The 21331-nt window shown below is 45.0% G+C and overlaps 1 protein-coding gene across 1 annotated transcript in view; it reads left to right on the top strand.

Moving 5' to 3' along the window:
- The window catches only part of MRPL37 (mitochondrial ribosomal protein L37), a 29719-nt gene that overhangs the window by 4604 nt on the left and 3784 nt on the right, over window positions 1–21331 (top strand). Inside the window, exons 2-6 of the mRNA XM_040360430.1 lie at window positions 2714–2897; window positions 5236–5351; window positions 6969–7154; window positions 8351–8505; window positions 13459–13662. Of these exons, the coding sequence (XP_040216364.1) occupies window positions 2714–2897; window positions 5236–5351; window positions 6969–7154; window positions 8351–8505; window positions 13459–13662 (845 nt within the window). The remainder of the gene's footprint in view (window positions 1–2713; window positions 2898–5235; window positions 5352–6968; window positions 7155–8350; window positions 8506–13458; window positions 13663–21331) is intronic.

The following is a 21331-nucleotide window of genomic DNA, read 5'->3' as shown; positions in this document are numbered from 1 at the left end:
AATTTTTTTCCCAAAAAAGTGCGCTTGTAAGACCGCTGCGCAAATACGGCGTGACAGAAAGTATAGCAACGATCGCCATTTTATTCTCTAGGGTGTTAGGATAAACAATATATATAATGTTTGGGGGTTCTAATTAGAGGGAAGGAGATGGCAGTGAAAAATGACATATTAGAATTGCTGTTTAACTTGTAATGCCAACGGCCACCACCAGATGTCGCCAGCTGACAGAAGGAAGAGCTTGGGACTTCACAAGGCCGCAAAGCCGCGGCCTCAATTACCGGCCGTCATGGGCCCGCCGCGATCGCAAGGTGGGGGCGCACGGAGACACAGGATCCGCGGCCTCAATTACCGGCCGCCGCGGGCACCAGGTCATAATTTCTTGTCGCAATTGCGACCTGGCGCCCAGATATTGTCGACCCCTGCATTAAATAATCACGAAAGTGCAGAGCATTGCGCTCTCTCCCAGGGGGGTTATGCTTATATTTCCATACTACTAATTTGTTTGGAGGACCATAGCATGGCTTTGAGTACATTATAGTTGTGTACTTGGGTATAGCTGAGCGTCTATATTGGATAGTTTGGATTGGAAGATTATATCTATTTATATTTTGTCAACTTTTGTATGGTTATCTCTCGCTCTCCGCTGTTATCTGTATGCACCACCCCCTGATTGAGGCTATAATATCAGAATACTTTAATGTATGAGTCAGTAGCTGGTTCCTATGACTCCTTGTCACGAGAATTGCTCTTATTGTGAGCCAACCTTTTCTTCTATATTGGATAATACTTCTTCTTTAACCCTTTCACGCCGACGGATCGCATATATGCGTCCTCGGCTTTCAGGGGTTATACCGGGATGATGCCTGCAGCCGCAGGCATCATCCCGGTACTGTTGTTTAGAGCGGGCGATCAGCTTTCCAAACATAACAATCGATGCGGCTAAAAGCCGCTCGGTTGTTATGCCGGAGGAGCGGGAGGGGACATCCCCCCCCTCCCGCCGCCTCTCGCCGCTCTGACCGGGCCTCCCGTCCCACCGGGAGACCCGATCCACGATCCGGCGCCTCCAGCGTCTCGGCGAGCTCTGAAACAAAGCCGTAAACGGCTTTGATTCAGTGTCCGCATTGAAACCACGGAAGCGGCGTCATGACGTCACTTCCGGGTTTCTCAGATGCCAATGGCGCCGGATTTAAAAAAGTACACCGTATTCAGAATCGCCGTTTTCGGCGATCTGAATACTTTGAAGTGCAAAGGAGGGCTCGGAGGTCTTTTAGACCCCCGATCCCTCCATAAAGAGTACCTGTCACCACCTATTGCTGTCACAAGGGATGTTTACATTCCTTGTGACAGCAATAAAAGTGATCAAAATGTAAAAAAAAAAAAAAAAAAATGTAATATTAGAAAAAATAAATAAGAAAACCAAAAAAAATTTTTTTAAAGCGCCCCCCTCCCCGCGAGCTTGCGCAGCAAAGAAAGCGCATACGGAAGTCGCGCCCGCATATGAAAACGGTGTTCAAATAACACATGTGAGGTATCGCCGCGATCGTAAGAGCGAGAGCAATAATTATAGCACTAGGCCTACTCTGTAACTCTAACCTGGTAACCGTAAAAAAAGTTTAAAGCGTCGCCTATGGAGATTTTTAGTTACCGTAGTTTGTCGCCATTCCACGAGTGCGTGCAATTATAAAGCGTGTCATGCTTGGTATCTATTTACTCGGCATAACATCATCTTTCACATTATGCAAAAAAATTGGGGCTAATTTTACTTTTTCATTTTTTTAAAATTCATGAAAGTAAATTTTTCCCAAAAAGTTGTGTTTAAAACACCGCCGCACAAATACCGTATGACATAAAATATTGCAACAATCGCCATTTTATTCTCTAGATTCTCTGCTAAAAATATATATATAATGTTTGGGGGTTCTAAGTAATTTTCTAGCCAAAAATGTGGATTTTAACTTGTAAACACCAAATGTCATACATAGGCATAGGCATGAAAGGGTTAACTAGCCATGATTAAGCACTAGCTCAGTGCGAAACGCGTCGGCTGTTCCCCTGTTCCTTTGCTGTGACCTTGTGAAGTGATGTATTTGCTGTTCGTTTAAATAAAAAGACAACCTTTTTGGTTATTGGAGTGCGGCTATCCATTTCCTCTCTTCGTATCTCATGCATGGTCAGTGCATTGCCAGCACCCACGGTATCCTGAGTCAGTCTACTCTACATAGCGACCCACCTGGAGCGGTGATCCTTTTTTTTCTTCTTTAACTACTTGTTGAGATTGACTCTCCGGCAAGATAGTGAGACCCGCTTTCCCTTTTCCTGCAACCAACGAATCCCGAATGCGTCCTGACGAAGCCTAGCGGCGAAACTCGTTGACACACTAGGGCTCACATCACATATACTATTTTTACACTACTGTATGTTTCCATGTTCCAATGAATATTATCTTTCTATATCCTTATTGTTTACGGTGCCGTTAAAGTCCGACTTGGGATTACCTTTTTGGGTTCCTTCTTTTTTGTATTTCTAGTCTTTAAAATTTAGTTCCACCATTCAGTATTATGGAACCAATCAGATTAATCTTTCCCCAGCTGCAATGGCAGTCTGTACTTTGCACATAATGAATACTTTTTACATCTGTTCAATAACCCTGTATATATTCTCATCAGTCCTATGTGGTAAACACCGGGGATAAAATGAAGCTCTCTCCCTCTAGGTGTGAAGCAGGCCCTCTGGCTCACCAAATCCAGTTTAATTGAAGGCTTGCCACAGGCTATAACAAGTATATGTGAAGATCCGGCATACACATTCCCGAACCATGAAGAGCTGGTACACAATACAATTTCCAATGCCTGCCTGTGGAGCACTGTCGAGGAACAGAGACCCAAGGAAGAGTACTGGTGAGTGTCACACCTTGACCAACCAAGTTAGGTCTTGATAATACAGCCTCTTGTCACACCACTCCAAGGAAAAGAGCTGCTGCTCCAGGTGTATGATGATAACCTGAGGTGGCCCGCCTCCGTGGGAAACGTGTAAGAAAATAAATGGCTGCACATACAGGAATTCCCATTGCCTTTTATTGCTCAAAGTGATAACAAAGACACCAACACGAGGTCACGTAGATGCGTTTCACACAAACATCTTGTGCTTAACCACTTCCCGCCCAAGGACGTCATATGACGTCCTGGACTTTCAGTGGGGATATCTGAATGATGCCCGCAGCCACAGGCATCATTCAGATATCCATCTCTTCAGCCGGCGATCCTGTGCACCATAAGAACGATCATAGCGGCAGTTCCGCCGCTTGATCGTTCTTATAGGCAGCGGGAGGGGACGTCTCTCCCTCCTGTCGCCATCTGGTGCTTCTCCCTTGCCATCGGAGACCCAGAGAAACGATCCGCCGGCGTCGGATGGAAAGCATAGAGATGACTGGTGACCAGATGGTCACCGGTCATCTCTATGATCGTCTGAGGCCCGGGCGCGATGTTATGACGTCACGCCCGGGTACCGGAATGTAAACACAGCCGCGATCGCGGCTGAAAGCATGAGATCTGTGAATTTTTTTTCACGATCTAATTCTTTCCAGCCTGGAGGAGAGATGTGGGGTCTTATTGACCCTGCATCTCTCCATAAAGAGGACCTGTCACTAATCATTCCTATTACAAGGAATGTTTACATTCAGGGCCGATCCTCGCTATAGGCTCACTATTGCCTCGTTTCCACTGAGCGGATCGGTTCGGTACGCTATTTTGGGTGTTTCCACTACGAAAGTGTGCCATTAAACCGAACCGTACCGGACCATTCTGGGTCCTGCTTCAGATGTGGGGCCATAGGAAATGGAACGGTTCCATTAGGGGAGGAGATGCAATACATTCCACTGATTGGTGGACGTGCTAGGCATTTTTTCTAAATCCTGAATGGTCCCCGACGGTCCGATTTGCAGTGGAAACGCTCACGAGAATAGACCGGTCCATTCTAAACCGCTCCATTCTTACTGACCCGAACCGTTCCGTGCAGTGGAAACAAGGCATAAGCAAGCCACTTAGGGCCCCGCAAAGCTGCAAAGGGCCCCCCAAATTACTAGAGGCCCCGCCTGGTGAGAAGTCATTTTCGCCCCCTCACCCCGCTTCTAAACTCGCTGGCTGAGTCATTTCCGACAGCAGAACACCCTCTCACCCCGCTTCTCAACTTTCTTTAATGTGACATGTCACTGTCGTCAGCGCCCCCCCGATTCTCATTTTTAATGTGCCATGTCATTTTGCTTAGGGCCCCAGGGAGGTCAGGATCGGCACTGTTTACATTCCTTGTAATAGGAATAAAAGTGATAAAAAAAAGAAGTGTAAAAATAAAAAAAATTGAGTAAAATAATAAAAAAAAAATGTTTAAACGCCCCTATCCCCGGTAGCTCGCGCTCAGAAGCGAACACACGTAAGTCCCGCCCACATAAACAACGTTCAAACCACACATGTGAGGTATCGCGGGGTGCGTTAGAGTGCCAGCAACAATTCTAGCACTAGACCTCCTCTGTAACTCTAAATTCGTAACTTGTAAAAAAAAAAGTAAACAACGCCTATGGAGATTTTTAAGTACTGAAGTTTGGCGCCATTCCATGAGTGTGCGCAAATTTTAAAGCGTGACATGTTAGGTATCTTTTTACTCGGCGTAACTTTATCTTTCACATTATACAACAAAAATTGGGCTAACTTTACTGTTTTGTTATTTTTTAATTCATGAAACCGTTTTTTTCCCCAAAAAAAGGCGTTTAAAAAATGATTGCGCAAATACCGTGCAGGGAGACATTTCACGATCCCTGCAGCCGAGCATCAGGACAATGTCTCCCTGGCTGTGATTCGCGCAGCACCGTGCACACTTCCTGGCGGGCTCTGCACGTGTACTATGCAAACACGCCAGAGCTCATCCTTACTGACAAGTATTGAAACCAGAGGCAGCCAGGCAACTAGTAATTTGCCTTATGGTAGCTTCAGTAGCCATATCTAGGCAGCTGAAAAGCTTTTAGCTTGGTTCTGCCCCCTCCTGGCTTCCAAGCCTCCATATTGCTCATTGAACGTGAGATAGCTGAATGACAGAGGGATGACTTCATCAGTCTTCCGCTTCTCCTTCACTGTCCAATACAGGTAACCCAGCTTCTTTTTGTGCATTGTATCTGTGTACTTATCTGTTTGTCCAGCACATTTGTTTATAATAAAGACTGTAATAATGTTCCTTTTTATTTTTAAGCCCAAGGCTGCTGCAAGGTCTTCTGCATTTGTGCCGGACTCAGAGCCCTTCATATCCTGGCCTCTTCCAAAGGAGCTTTATAGAAAATTATCGCCTAGCAGCATCCTGGAGAAGAGGTAAGTCACATATGAGAACCTACAACAGGGAACTGGTACTAATAAAATGTGCATCAGCCACGTTTGTTTCAAAAATTATACACAAAGTATGCTAATACTTGCACAAATGAAAACTGAAGCCTCGTACACACGATCCGATTGTTGGCAGGTAAGGATGAGCTCTGGCGTGTTCGCATGCTACACGTGCAGAGCCCGCCAGGAAGTGTGCACGGCGCTGCGCTAATCACAGCCAGGAAGACATTTCCCGATCTCTGCAGCCGAGCATCGGGACAATGTCTCCCTGGCTGTGATTAGCGCAGCGCGTGCACACTTCCTGGCGGGCTTTGCATGTGTAGCATGCGAACACGCCAGAGCTCATCCTTATTGACAGGGGATTATCTGTTGTCCTAAAATCTGACCGTTACTACGCTCCTTCTGACAATTGTTGTCCATCTTTCGGTCAACAAATGTTGGATGGCAGGCTAGTAAATTTTCGTCGGACAACGGTCTGTTGTCTGAATTTAGTATCGTCATTACACAAGTGCGTTACACAAAAGTTGAAAGTACAAACACGCATGCTTGGAATCAGTGCTCACCAAACACGAAATTAGCAGAAGGGGCCCAAAGTGTGGCGCTCAAGAGCTGAGATTCCTCTTAGTACGTCACTACAATTGTGTTTGTTGGCTGACAAGATCCTGGCACACGCCCTTTGGACAAAAATCAGACGCTCTGTTGGCCAACAATTTGATCGTGTATGAGGCTTAGCAGGGTTTTAAAGGTACAATTTTTTTTTTCCTAAATAGCTTCCTTTACCTTAGTGCAGTCCTCCTTCACTTACCTCATCCTTCCATTTTTATTTTAAATGTCCTTATTTCTTCTGAGAAATCCTCACTTCCTGTTCTTCTGTCTGTAACTCCACACAGTAATGTGAGGCTTTCTCCCTGGTGTGGAGTGTTGTGCTCGCCCCATCCCTTGGACTACAGGAGAGTCAGGAAGCCCACTAACACACAGCTCCTTTCTCTATTTGCAACGTAGAGAGCGTCCTGACTCTCCTGAAGGACAGTAAACCGGCCCTTTGTTTAGAAAGTTTAGAGATCCCTGTTCTATACAGTTACTGAAGAGCAGGAAAATCAATGATCTACAAGAGAGCTCACCAGCGCCCTCACTGTTCATTGAGAACTACAAGCCATTTGCCGTGGCGGAAGACAGTACTTGTAGTCCATTCATTCACAGATCTCTCGTGGACTTTTGCACAGTTTAAATTGTGACAGCGGGTGCAGATAGAAAAAACCCTGCCTGCTGTCACCAGGGGGCAATCCGGGGGTTTGCAATGTGTGTGTAGACTGCTGGAGCATGTTGCACATTACACCCTAAATATGTGTTTAATGTGTAACATGCTTCCAAAGTTGAACTTATCCCTAAAGTGTCTGTAAAGGCAGAAGGTTTTTTTTATCTTAATGCATTCTATCCAGGTCAGCGATTCACAATACTGAAGTCAATGAATCAGTGTGACACCAGGCAACTAGCATTTTCATAAGGAGAGGTCAGCAGTGACAGCCTAAGCATTTCTCTGATCTTGTATCTGTATTTTCTACATATTATGTTATTTCTAAACTGAAGCTTGTATCGGCTCTGCAGAATCCGTCCTTTATTTTGTGAGAGGGATCACTGGTGTAGTGATGAGCGCTAAAACTGCCCTAGAACCCCAGGCATCGCCCAGCGACATCCAAATCACAGAACAGCAAGGCCTGGAATCCCTGTACCCACTGTCTCCCGCTATCGATCTTCAGGAGGTGAACGTGTACGAGGAACAAAATCGTCTAGGTATGATTCCCAGCTTCAGCAGCATGGGCTAATTGAATAAAAAAATGGCTTTAGTGTTAGGACAGTGATGTCTAAGATTGTAATTTTAAAGTGACATATTACTCCCCCAGCGTAATTTATTTTTATTTCTGCAAGCATTTTAAAGAGGAATAAGAGAATGAAGACGTTTGTACTCTTAGAATTCCTCTTTAAAATGCATGCAGAAATTACATTTTTTTTATTACTATATATATATATATATATATATATATATATATATATATATATATATACACACACATTTTTTTTCGAAACCATTACTATTCTTCTTTCCTTCAACCACGGGTTGAAGCTTCAGTAGAGAGCTGCAGTAGAGAGCAAGGGGTGGCATTAGGGGTCTAATAGACCTTTGATGCCTCCATAAAGAGGTCCTGTCATCTTCCCAGTGGTATTGCATAGTGGGCTTGTTATCCCCCCCTTGTGTCAGCAATAAAGCAATTGGGAAAAAGAGTAATACAAAATAAAATGACAACATTTAATAAAAATATAAAAAGAGTAACCTGTTGCCCTGAACACACCAGAAAATGCATACACAGCACAGGGGGGCGCACACATGTATATAAACAGCAATTGCGCCACACATGTTGTATATCACCACAAACGTCAAAGTGGGAGCAATCATTTTAGGCCTGTCACTTTGATTTTACTCTAAACTGAGGTGTAAAGACATTCAAAGCATTGCCTATTGATAATTTTGGGTTCCATGATTTTTCACCATTTTGGAGGCACATGCAATTTTGAAGCTTGCAAATATGGTATCTATTTACTCTGCACTGCCTCTTTTATTATGTACAATGGGGATTAAATTGGGTTTGTGTGAAATAAAATTACTTTTGGTTTAATTTTCCTGAAAATATTTATTTCATAAACCGTTGCACAAATATTGTGTGACATAGAAAATTATACTTTTATTCTACAAAGCCTCTGCTTTGTGAAAAATATAGTTTTAGGGGTTTTACATTTAGCCAAAATTGCAGATTTTAACGTGTGCAAAAAAGTGAAACAATTGCTGTAGAGGAACCGGTACAAATAATGCATACTTTTTAATAGCTTGCTTACTTTGCACCACATACATTTTTATAGAAATAAAATAATCCATTCTGTTTCTTTTTTCCTTTTTTCCTTGTCTTTGACATGTTATGACCCTTCTGCTACAGGATTTAAAGATGGCTACCAGTTCAGCCACCCACATACTATATACCTTCTGGATCCTTGTAGCACCAAAGCAAGATTCCTGCCAGACCAACTCCGCGCCAAAATGATTATGACTGCTTTTGGGAGTGCTGTGGCTAAAGCTAAGATGCTATTTGGGGTGAGTTCCGTGTTTTGCCAATAGGGAACTTCAATTTCTGACAAGTAGGAAGGTCTATGTAAAGTGCAACTCCAGGCAATTGGCTAAGTATATCATATCACATATATGTTGGTACACCAAATAAGTTTCAAAAAGATATAGTATCAAAAAGCAAATTGTGATACGTACATTAGTACAGAATGTACCTCAGTTCTGCTATGCTACACGGGAGTCACTATCTGAAGCTGTGAGCAAACGGTGCTACAAAAAGTGTTGGGTAGACATTCTTAGCTAGATTCACCTAGCTTGCCGTAACTTTGCGGCGGCGTAGCGTAGCTTGTTTACACTACGCCGCCGTAAGTTAGCGAAGCAAGAACATGATTCTCAAAGTACTTGCCTGCTAAGTTACGGCGGCGTAGCGTAAATCGGGCGGGCGTAAGGGCGCCTAATTCAAATTTAGCTGAGGGGGCGTGTTTTATGGTAATGGAGCTTGACCTTACGTTTTTGACGTTTTTTTGGAACGGCACATGCGCCGTCCGCCTACATTTCCCAGTGTGCATTGCGGCTAAGTACGGGCCTATTGATTACGACGTGGACGTAAATCCTATTCACAGACGACTTACGCAAACGACGTAATATTTTCGAATTTCGACGCGGGAACGGCGGCCATACTTAACATTACTATTCCATCTATTTGATGGAATAACTTTAGGCCTGCTAATGCGTTACGTAAACGGCGTATCTGTACTGCGTCGGCCGGGCGTACGTTCGTGAATAGGCGTATCTACTGATTTACATATTCTACGCTGACCGCAATGGAAGCGCCACCTAGCGGTTAGCCTAAAAATTACACTTTAGGATACGAGGGTGTAAGACACTTACGCCCCTCGTATCTGAGCCTAATTTAAGCGTATCTGTTTACCAGAATACGCTTAAATTAGCGCCGACGCAAATTCTGACTTAGGCTGGCGTATCTACTGATACGCCAGCCTAAGTCTCTCTGAATCTAGCTATCTGTACATAAATGGACAGTACCACAAAGGGAAGGAAGAACCATAAGGTGGAGGTAGAGACAAACCAACAACTTTTTAAAGAGTCGGTCCCCTTACTCAAGTCACGTCCCATCTTTGGACTTCTTCCACAACTGTTATGTGCTCATAGCTTCAGATGGTGATGGCTCTGTATAAGTACAGTGTAGCAGATTTGGGGTACATCCTGTACTAATGTATATATCACACTTTTTTTGATAATATATATTTTTGATATGCTAACTTATTTTTGATTTGATTGATAGCTTTATCGAGACCTTTTTGGGGTGGTCTCCTTGTATGGTTACAGCACACACATCAATTCTTCTTGTTTAAAGTGGTTGTAAACCCACTATTTGGACTTTTACCTACAGGTAAGCCTATAATAAGGCTTACCTGTAGGTAAGGAGAATATCTCCTAAACCTGCACGGTTTAGGAGATATTCCCCCCGCAATGCGGGCGGCGCATGCGCAGGGGGGAATCCACGGCTGAAGGACCGGCATCCGCCGGACCCTGCCGATTTTAAATCTCCCGCGCGCACGCGCGGGAGTGACGTCATCGCCGCTCCAGCCAATCACAGCGCTGGAGCGGCGATACCCGGAAGACACGCCGGAGCAAGATGACATCCTGCTCGGCGTGGACCAGGTAAGTGGTACACACCTCGTTCCGAGTTAAGTATTTCATAATAGGCTAGTATGATTATGCCTTTTGCCTTGCAGGTTTGGGGAAAAAAAAAAAAGTTTATGCGGTTTACAACCGCTTTAAAGGATAAGTTCACCTTTGGTAACGTGTTACACCCATATTCAGGGTGTAACATGTTACTGTAGCACCGCGCCCCCCCCCCCCCCCCCCCCCCCGATCTCCCATTGTAACAGCAAACAAGAGATCTTTTCCCCCCCACTCATGGTCACAATTGAAAAAAAATAATAAATAAGTTGCCATGCGGGGCTCATTTTATTTAGCTGCTCTGTGCAGTGGTATCGCACAGAGAAGACCCATTCCTCTTCTGCGGACCCCCACTGGCACTTCTGGCTCCTCTTGCCTTCTAAGTGCCCCCACTTGTTATAGGGGCACTCATGCAGACTCAGTCCTGAGCTGCACTGTGTGTGTCTAATTACATGCACAATGCAGCTCGGCACCACTCCCTCATCTCTGGATTTGATCCCCACTGGCTCCTGCTGCACTCACTCAGTCCAGTGAGGAGTGAGAGAAAGAGCAGTGCCGTATCGAGATCGGGCTCTCAGGTAAGTATTTAGGGGGTGAGCTGCACTTAAAAAAGTTTTTTACCTTCAAGTGGTTGTAAACCCGAGAAATCTAAAATAAACTGACAAGTGTACTTCACACTGTAAAGCATAAGAAAGCATCTGTCCTGTGTCACCTATTAAGGAGCAGACAGTCATTTCAATTACTCTTCTCTTTCCTCCAAAAAAAAAATGTCACCACACCCCCCTCGCCTATGATTGACAAAATACTAAGCAGTCACATGCAATGGGCGTGTGTCCCGCAGCCATGCACATCAAATCCATCTTGATTACTCCCCCTACCTACTCCAGCTCCCTTTTGACTGGATGGTCCTCGCTGGAGCATAGATGGTGAACGTGAAGTCAGGTGTCACCCTCCCGGATATCCTATTGCAGGGCTCGACAAATCCCGGTCGCCATGGCGACTAGAAATAGTGTTTACACACAGCTCTCCTCGTTCTTCAGCTCTGGGGACCGATCGGGTCCGTGGTCACGGAGCTTCGGACTGGGTCGCGGGCGCGCGCCTGCAACCCACGGCTGGGCACTTAGAGGACGTACAGGTACGTGCTTGTGCCCAGCCGTGCCATTCTGCCGACGTATATGTGCAGGAGGCGGTCCTTAAGTGGTTAAAGGGGTTGTTAAGTCCAGGTGAGTGGGTCGAGCACGACACTCTACACCAGGGAGAAAGCCTTGCATTACTGTGTGTAATTACAGACAGAAGAACAGGAAGTGAGGATTTCTCAGAAGAAATAAGGACATTTAAAAGCAAAATGGAATGATGAGGTAAGTGAAGGACTGCACTAAGGTAAGGGAAGCTATTTAGGAAAAAAAATGTTTTACCTTTAAAACCCCTTTAACCTAAGAACACAAATCTTAAGTGTACATAAAGAATCCTTGACTTTTTTTCCTTTACGTACACTTAAAAAAAAAAAGGAAACTTTGGGATTCTAAAAAAAATAAACTTGCAAACTCACCTAGGTGGATGCAGCCTCGGTCCAATGCTGCATCTGTCCCCCAGCCCCTCTAAGATGGAGCACTGAGTGATCAAAGACCACTCCAATCTTGGGTATGCTCTGAGCACAGAGCGAAAACTGCTCTGCCCCTCCAGTGCTCACTGGAGTACCAGGCTGGGGAAGAGGCAGGAGCAGTTGGCTTGGGCTCTTGGCAGCACACTGAGAGGCTGAGCCAGCTGCCAATCAGCTATCTGCGTGGGCCCCAACATTAAAGTTGGGATCCATCTAGAGCCTGGAACGGCTGGGTGATGTCAGCAGGCTGAATAAGGGTCACAGGAGTGCAAAACTAAAGCACACACTGAGTTTTTTTTTTTTTTTTTTTTTTAGAACGAAAAACATCTGAGGAGCTCACTGTACTAATTATGCGATTGTATTGTGTTCTGTCAGAGGGACTGACCCCCCTCAGAATACACCAATCAGTGTTCGCAGCCATTGGCTGTGAGCTTTATTCGGACGCTGATCGGCAGCTGTTTTTCCAGCAGGCCTGTTTGAGAGCAGCCAGATAGGCTGCTGTGCACACGGGCCCGAAAGTGCACTCCTGTGACCCGCTTTGCCCCCTGTGACTCGCTTCACCTTTAACATATTGCAGCTTACCTGTCTTTAGATGTGGTGGCCGCATTAGCTTTTTTTTTTTTTTTTTACATGGCAATCTGGCAGTAATACACTTCTTGTCCTGGGACAATGCTCACTTGTCATGCAATGTGCATTGAGGAGCAGTATTGTCCCATTAGGACAGGACTTTATCGCCCACTCAACTTGATAACATTTAGGGAGGTGTTTTATAGTCTACAAAGTTTAGCTGGTAAAATACTAACTGAAAACACTGTACTAAAATAAAAAAAACAGTGTGTACCAGGCTTTAGTTTTGCACTCATGTGACCCGTATTCAGCCGGCTGACATTACCCAGCCATCCAAGGCTTTGGATGGATCCCAACTTTAAAGTTGGGGCCCACCCAGATGGCTGACTGGCAGCTGGCTCAGCCTCTGTGTGCTGCTGAGAGCCTGAGCCAACTGCTCCTGTCTCTTGCCCAGTCTGGTACTCCGGTGAGCACTGGAGGAGCAGAGAGCCGATGACTGACAGTTACCGGTCTGTGCTCAGAGCAGACCCGAGAACGAAGCATTCTTTGATCACTCATTCCTCTTAAGGCCCATACACACAATAGGACATTTTGACAACAAACTTCGAAATGACCAGGTTTTTCACTCATTTCTCCATCTTAGAGGGGGCGGGGGACAGGTGCAGCATTGGACCGATGCTGCATCCACTTAGGCGAGTGTGCAAGTTTATTTTTTTTATAATCCCAAACTTTTTTCTTTTTTTAGTGTACGTAAAGGCAAAAAGCATTTTTTATGTACACTTTAGATTTGTGTTCTTGGGTTTAGATACTTTACCTCTCTAGAAAGAATACAGAGGATACTATTGCTGACCTCTTTATATAGATCAGTAAAGTCAGAAGTCCTCATCTAAAAGATGATTACAAATCATCAACTCAAACACAAAGGGAGAGGGCACAGGGGGTCATCAGCTCATACGATTGCGAGGGCACAGGGGGTCATCAGCTCATACGATTGCTGGCAAGACCAACAGGTATTTTTTGTTCATTGATAGGATTTACATACACTTTAACCATAAGAATGATGTACAGGTTTGGATGAACATGGCTCCTCTAATATTCTCTAATATTTCCAGGAGGATGTCAAGGATTTGGAGAAGCCGATTGTGGTACAGAGCGTGGGTACAGACGGACAGCTCTTCCACTTTATGGTTCTGCAACTGAACACTCTGGATTTAGAGTCCAGCAATGGCATAAAAAATATTGTCTGGATGGATGGAGACCAGCCCTTGTACGATACCGTGGCAGGCAAAGCAAAAATTAGAAGGAAAGTGGTCGTGGTAAGTGGTGTGGGGAGCGCATACTGTTAACAAAATAGAGGGTGACATTTTATTATCCAAACTTTTACTAACACGAAATCGGCAAAAGCAGCCCCAAGGGTGGCGCCACCCTAAGGCCTTGTACACACGACCGGACAGTCCGCTGAAAACGGTCCGCCGGACCGTTTTCAGCGGACATGTCCGGTCGGAGATTTCTGTCTGATGGTTGTACACACCATCAGACAGAAATGAGAGACAATCCGCGCGGACAGACAGCGCGGTGACGTGTCCGCGACGATGACGCGGCGACGTGCGCGACGCAGGAAGGTCAATGCTTCCACGCATGCGTCTAAGTCATTCGACGCATGCGAGGGATGGCGGGCGCTCGGACATGTACGGTAGGTCTGTACAGCCGACCGAACATGTCCGACGGACAGGATTCCAGCGGGCTGTTTCTAAACAAGTTTGGAAATATTTGCCCGCTGGAAAAAAGGCCTGGCGGGCAAATGTACGCTGGAATCCTGTCCGCTCAGGTGTACAGACGACCGAACATGTCTGCTGAAACTGGTCCGCGGACCAGTTTCAGCAGACATGTTCGGGCGTGTGTACGGGGCCTTATGGAACTTCCCCTTTGTAGTGCCGTCGTACGTGTTGTACGTCGCCGCGCTTTGCTCGAGCATTTTTTTTTTCACGATCATGTGTAGGCAAGGCAGGCTTGAGAGGAATCACGTTAAGAAAAACTTTGTTTTTTCTAGGACATTAAAAATGGTCGTGTGTACGCGGCTTTAGAAACATTGGTGATGAGTTGAGGTCCCAAAAGTGCACACATGCCACATCCATCCTTAGAGGTTACCACTCTCCTCCTTGATCTTATATTATGGAGCATTATAAAGAAAAGTAAAATCATTGTTTTAAAGCGCTCAGGAACAAAACCAGAATTGGCAGGGAAGCAGAGGGGCACTTAGGACAGATTCACAGTGCCCTGCTGTGTTTCTTGCTAAAGCGCAGCTAACCCGCAGGTTTCGGGTGCTTGTATTTATTTTAGGGTCACTTTAGGTGACCCTAAAATAAACTGGCTCATCCATGTCTTAATGGACCTTGCTTTGTGCACTGGTGCGCAGTCATGTTGGAACAGGAAGGGGCCGTCCCCAAACTGTTCCCACAAAGTTGGGAGCGTGAAATTGTCCGAAATGTCTTAGTATGCGGATACCTTAAAGAGGAAGTAAACCCTGATGTGTTTTACTTCCTCTTTATTTCCATGTGACTTGTCGGTATGGTTCCCCTGTAAGGACTGCGCAGGCGCAATCCTTGTTGACGTAAATCTCCGAACCTCGGCCGGCATCCAGGCTCATTCCTTAACATCCCCGTGGATTGGAGGATGTTTAAAAAAGAGCCAGGAGGCCGAGCGAGCGGAGCGGGCCGTCCGAGCGAAGCGAGGACGTGAGGCCGACTGGCCACTTTCCTCAAATTCCACGTCGCCCTGGATGCCGGCTGAGGTTCGGAGATTTCCGTCGACAAGGATTGCACCTGCGCAGTCCTTACAGGAACCATATTGGCAGATCACCTGCAAAGGTAAAGCATAATGGGCTAGTATGCATTGCATACTAGCCCATTATGTGTCACTTACCTGAAACCGAAGCCTGCGATGTCACCGCTGTCCCCTGTTGCAGGAAGCGTCCATCTTGACCCCTCTTCCTTCCAGGGCCGCAAACTCTGGCTCTGTAACTGGCTGGAGTGGCGTGACATCACTCCTGCGCACGGGAGCCGCCAGTCACGGCATGACCTTTCTTTAGAAATGGCACGATCGCCGTTATTTATTTATTTATTTATTAAAATTCTTAAAAGTACAAAAAAGTACAAAACGCAGTCAGTTACCCGTAGGCCTCGATGCGCCGAGAACAACAATACAGCAACAACCAAAAAAACACACACAGGCAGCGGAACAGATCAAATTTAAAATAGTAGCAGATCAAAGAACTATAAAAACCTATGTAATTCCATAGGCTAGACTGAAAAGCTCAGTTTTTAAAAGCTTCCTGAACTTAAAAAGATCATTCTCAAGCCTTAATTTTAGAGGCAGGGAGTTCCAAAACTGTGCTCCCTGGACCGCACTCGTCCTCCCTCCGCATTTTTTCTTACGAAATTTAGGAATCACCAAAGTTTCCAAATTAGCCGACCTTAAGGTACGGTTGGGCACATACTTGGTGAATTTTTGCTGCAGGTACACTGGCCCCTTGCCATGGGTAGCCCTGTGCACCATGCATCCAGTCTTAAACAGAACCCGTTCCTTCACGGGTAGCCAATGCAGGGCTCTCAGCGATGGCGTGATGTGGTCACGACGACCAACACCCGTGAGTAGCCTCGCAGCGGCATTCTGAATAAGCTGTAATTTGTGCATGATGTTATTAGGTAAACCCAGGTACAAAGCATTACAATAATCTAATCGACTTCCAATAATGGCATTGACCATGGAGATCTTATGCGATTCTTCAATGAAGCGAAAAGTCGACCTCAGGAGTTTCAAGTGGAAGTGACAAGAACTCACCACCGTTACTAAGGTGCTCGTCTCAATTGTAAATGGGTTTAGGAGATATTTCCAGCACCTACAGGTAAGCCTTAATCTAAGCTTACCTGTAGGTAAAAGTGGTTGAACAGGGTGTACAACCACTTTAAGAGTTCCCTTCACTGGAATTAAGGGGCCAAGACCAACCCCTGGAAAACCATCCCACACCATAATCCTCCTCCACCAAATGATTTGGACCAGTGCACAAAACAAGGTCCATAAAGACATGGATGAGTGAGTTTGGGGTGGAGGAACTTGACTGGCCTGCACAGAGTCCCGATCTCAACCCAATAGAATACCCTTGCGATGAATTAGAGTGGTGACTGCGAGCCAGGCCTTCTTGTCCAACATCAGTGCCTGACCTCACAAATGCGCTTCTGGAAGAATGGTCAAACATCCCCATAAACACACTCCTAAACCCAGGGCTGTGGAGTCGGTAGATAAATGGGCCGACTCCGACTCCTCAGTTTTATGTACTTCCGACTCCGACTCCGACTCCTCTGTATTAATATGCGAATGTATTTTATACATTCCTTGAGGGAAAGAAACGCAACCTACCACAGGACTACTGGCTGGGAAGCCAACAGTCTACTGTATTGCACAGTTTAAGCAAAAGACAAACACAATGAAAACAACGTTTTTTATTCTAAAACATGATTTTCCTAGGAGAATCCCATAGTCATGTTTAAAGTTTAAGCTAACAATCGGAGTTTACAAGTTTTTATAGCCTTAGCTAAATGACAGCAGTTTTTCCAATGGTTTACAGCTTTAGTCTTGAACTATTGGCCCTCCATTCCCTTCACTTATACAAGTGTCTCACTCTCTAGTCCTGCAAAAAACATATTTATTTAATCCCTTATCAGTGAGAGGCTAGGTTACACATGGATGCTGCGTTCCCTGTAAAAGCAGAACACAACACTATGGAAAGTATAAGTATTGCAGCTCCTAATTGTGCGTTGCGTGCCATATAGTGAAGCACATGAAAAGCGCACTTCTTCACGGTCACTTAACGTGTTCGTTTTGCGGTTACGTGAGGCACTGCATGCATTGGTCTTTATTCTTACAGTAGAGAAGTCATTAATTATAACTTTTTGTGAATTGGGACATTTAAACTTGCTTTTTTTTATTTTTTTATTCCAATCTAAATTTAGTAGGAGTCGGAGTCGGTGCATTGTTTGCCGACTCCGACTCCAGGTACCCAAAATTTCCCTCGACTCCACAGCCCTGCCTAAACCTTGTGGACAGCCTTCCCTGAAGTGTTGAAGCTGTTATAGCTGCAAAGGGTGGGCCAACTCAATATTGAACCCTATGGACTAAAGCCTTGTACATGCGATCAGATTATTGGACGAATTTTCGTCAGTTTTTTGTTGGATGCTAGTCTCGATAGGAAAGTGAAGAGGTTACTCGCCCTCAGAAAATTTTTCAGAAGTGACGTAATGTGTTGAATTGTTTTGTATGTTCTTTCATTTCTGAGCATGCCTAGTCTTGCTCTTCAGATTATTTTTTTTGGGGCAGAAAACTGTACTAATGAAAAGAAAATCGGATGTTGTGGTCCAGTTTTAGTCTGCTGAAAATTTTTAATCGGCTGTCAAAAGCAGCCTACTAAATTGTCGAAAAATTGGCAGATTGTTCATCGGGCAAAATTTTACTTCAGATTTTGTGACCGTGTATACGGGCTTTAAGACTGGGATGTCATTAAAGTTCATGTGCGTGTAAAGGCAGGCGTACCAATACTTTTGGTAATATAGTGTATATTGGGTTGGCTTCGTTTTTTGCCATGGTCTTTAACCACTTAAGCCCCGGGCCATATTGCCAGAGCACTTTTTGCGATTCGGCACTGCGTCGCTTTAACTGACAATTGCGCGGTCGTGCGATGTGGCTCCCAAACAAAATTGGCGTGCTTTTTTCCCCACAAACAGAGCTTTCTTTTGGTGGTATTTGATCACCTCTGTGGTTTTTAGTTTTTGCGCTATAAACAAAAATAGAGCGACAATTTTGAAAAAAATGAATATTTTTTACTTTTTGCTATAATAAATATCCCCCAAAAATATATAAAAAAAAATATTTTTTTCCTCAGTTTAGGCCGATACGTATTCTTCTACATATTTTTCGTAAAAAAAAATCGCAATAAGCGTTTGTTGATTGGTTTGCGCAAAAGTTATAGTGTTTACAAAATAGGGGGTATTTTTATGGCATTTTTATTAATATTTTTTTTTTACTAGTAATGGCGGCGATCAGCGTTTTTTTTTTTCGGTACTGCGACATTATGGCGGACACTTTTGACACATTTTTGGGACCATTGGCATTTTTATAGCGATCAGTGCTATAAAAATGCATTGGATTACTATAAAAATGCTGTGTGTTTACTAGAGGTCGACCGATATATCGGTTGGCCGATATATCGGCCGATATTTGGCGTTTTTAAATTAATCGGCATCGGCCGATTTGTGCTTTAAAAAAGCCGATTGATAAGTTCAGCACCGCGACTTGCAAAAAGCTTCTGCAATACAAGTCAATGCAAGTGCTTCCCGTAGAAGACTTCTCTCTCTCCTGGGCAGCCTGCCAAGTTTTAGAAAAGATATACAATGTTGCTACTTATCAATTAACTGAACTCCGTGTAGGAGAATTCTCAGTTTAAGGCTAGGTTCACACCACGATTTTACCATCCGATAAACGGACCGTTAAATCGGATGGAATCGTATGTGACAAAATCGTATGTAATCGTATGTCAAAATTGTCACTAAAAAATCGGATCCTGATTTTAAATAATGTCTGGGAAAAAGAAGATTTTTGAAGTTATGGATATTCAGGGGAACCCCGCCGGCAATTTAAAACAAAAATGACGTGCGGTTCCCGGTAAATATCCATAACCAGACCCATTATCCGAGCACGTTGACCTGGCCGGCCGCAGAAAAGAGGGGGGGACAGAGTGCGGCCCCCCCTCTCTCCTGAACCGCACCAGGCCACATGCCCTCAACATGGGGAGGATGTCCCCATGTTGATGGGGACAAGGGTCTCATCCCCACAACCCTTGCCCGGTGGTTGTGGAGGTATGCGGGCGGGAGGTTTATCAGAATCTGGAAGACCCCTTTAACAAAGGGGACCCCCAGATCCTGACCCCCCCCCTGTGTGAAATGGTAATGGGGTACACTGTACCTCTACCATTTCACGAAGGAAGTAAAAAGTATTGTAAAAAAACACACTGACACAAAAGAATAAAGTCCTTTATTAAAAAAATAAAAAAAAAACTCCAGCGCTGAAAAATCCACTCGTTCCCGGCTTCCAGCGTTGTCCTGATCCTGCGACGGGTGCGGGTGATCTCCCGCGATGAGAAGATCCAGCGTCGGGTGATCTCCGCTCCGGCGATGTGAAGATCTATTCATCCGGCGCAGCAGCATCCCGGACCTCCTCTCACCGCTGGGCACAGCCCAGCGAATGAGCGGCTGAAGCGGTGACATTTCTTATATAGAGGAGGCAGAGCCACCCGTCACGTGACCCTGCCCCCTCTGACGTACCTCTGCTACGTCACTGGGGAAGACCAAGAAGAGGAAAGACCAAGAAGAGGAAAGACCTTTCCTCTTCATGGTCTTCCCCAGTGACGTAGCAGAGGTACGTCAGAGGGGGCAGGGTCACGTGACGGGTGGCTCTGCCTCCTCTATATAAGAAATGTCACCGCTTCAGCCGCTCATTCGCTGGGCTGTGCCCAGCGGTGAGAGGAGGTCCGGGATGCTGCTGCGCCGGATGAATAGATCTTCACATCGCCGGAGCGGAGATCACCCGACGCTGGATCTTCTCATCGCGGGAGATCACCCGCACCCGTCGCAGGATCAGGACAACGCTGGAAGCCGGGAACGAGTGGATTTTTCAGCGCTGGATTTTTTTTTTATTTTTTTTTAATAAAGGACTTTATTCTTTTGTGTCAGTGTGTTTTTTTACAATACTTTTTACTTCCTTCGTGAAATGGTAGAGGTACAGTGTACCCCATTACCATTTCACACAGGGGGGGGGTCAGGATCTGGGGGTCCCCTTTGTTAAAGGGGTCTTCCAGATTCTGATAAACCTTCCGCCCGCATACCTCCACAACCACCGGGCAAGGGTTGTGGGGATGAGACCCTTGTCCCCATCAACATGGGGACATCCTCCCCATGTTGAGGGCATGTGGCCTGGTGCGGTTCAGGAGAGAGGGGGGGCCGCACTCTGTCCCCCCCTCTTTTCTGCGGCCGGCCAGGTCAACGTGCTCGGATAATGGGTCTGGTTATGGATATTTACCGGGAACCGCACGTCATTTTTGTTTTAAATTGACGGCGGGGTTCCCCTGAATATCCATACCAGACCTAAAGGGTCTGGTTATTGAATTTGCGGGGACATCCGTTCGGGTTCCCTCAACCCTAGTAATAAAAAATCGGGTACATTTATCGCACAGTCATCCGATTCAGTAAGATTTACATTGACCACAATATAAAAAAAAAACGGACACGATTGTAATACGATTTCAAATCAGGACCAAAAATCGTGGGCAGACACGTTTTTTGATACGATTTTAAATCGTATTAAATCGTATGCGGATCAAATCGGATGCACTTGGGGACCTAAATTAATGAATGGCAGTGAATGGATCCGTTTTGCCATACAGATTTGTACGATTTTAAAGCTAAAATCGTGAGTAAAAAACGGATGACAAAATCGTGGTGTGAATGCACCCTAACCATTTAAAGGCTAAATCTTTTTTTACATTTGTTGCTTACAAGTAAAAATCCTGTATTTTCTGCTAGAAAATTACTTGGAACCCCCAAACATTATATATTTTTTTTTAGCAGAGACCCTAGGAAATAAAATGGCGATTGCTGCAATATTTAATGTTACACGGTATTTGCGCAGCGCTCTTTCAAACACATTTTTTGGGGAAAAAATATACAATAACAAATAAAAAATAAAAAAATAAACAGTAAAGTTAGCCCATATTTTTTTTTTTTTTCGACCAAAAGTTTTCATTACCTGTTTTTGTGTATTACATTTTATATATATATATTAGGCTGGCTTCACACTGAAGCGTCAGCCGCTGTGACGGTCTAGCCGCGCTATTTGTAGCACGGCTATACCATCGTTTTTACCGCGATATTCGGGCGC

The sequence above is a fragment of the Rana temporaria genome, chromosome 7 (assembly GCF_905171775.1).
Source record: "Rana temporaria chromosome 7, aRanTem1.1, whole genome shotgun sequence".
Classification (NCBI taxonomy): domain Eukaryota; kingdom Metazoa; phylum Chordata; class Amphibia; order Anura; family Ranidae; genus Rana; species Rana temporaria.
The sequence above is the reverse complement of the archived record's forward strand: the minus strand, read 5'-3'. Positions and strand labels throughout refer to the sequence as shown.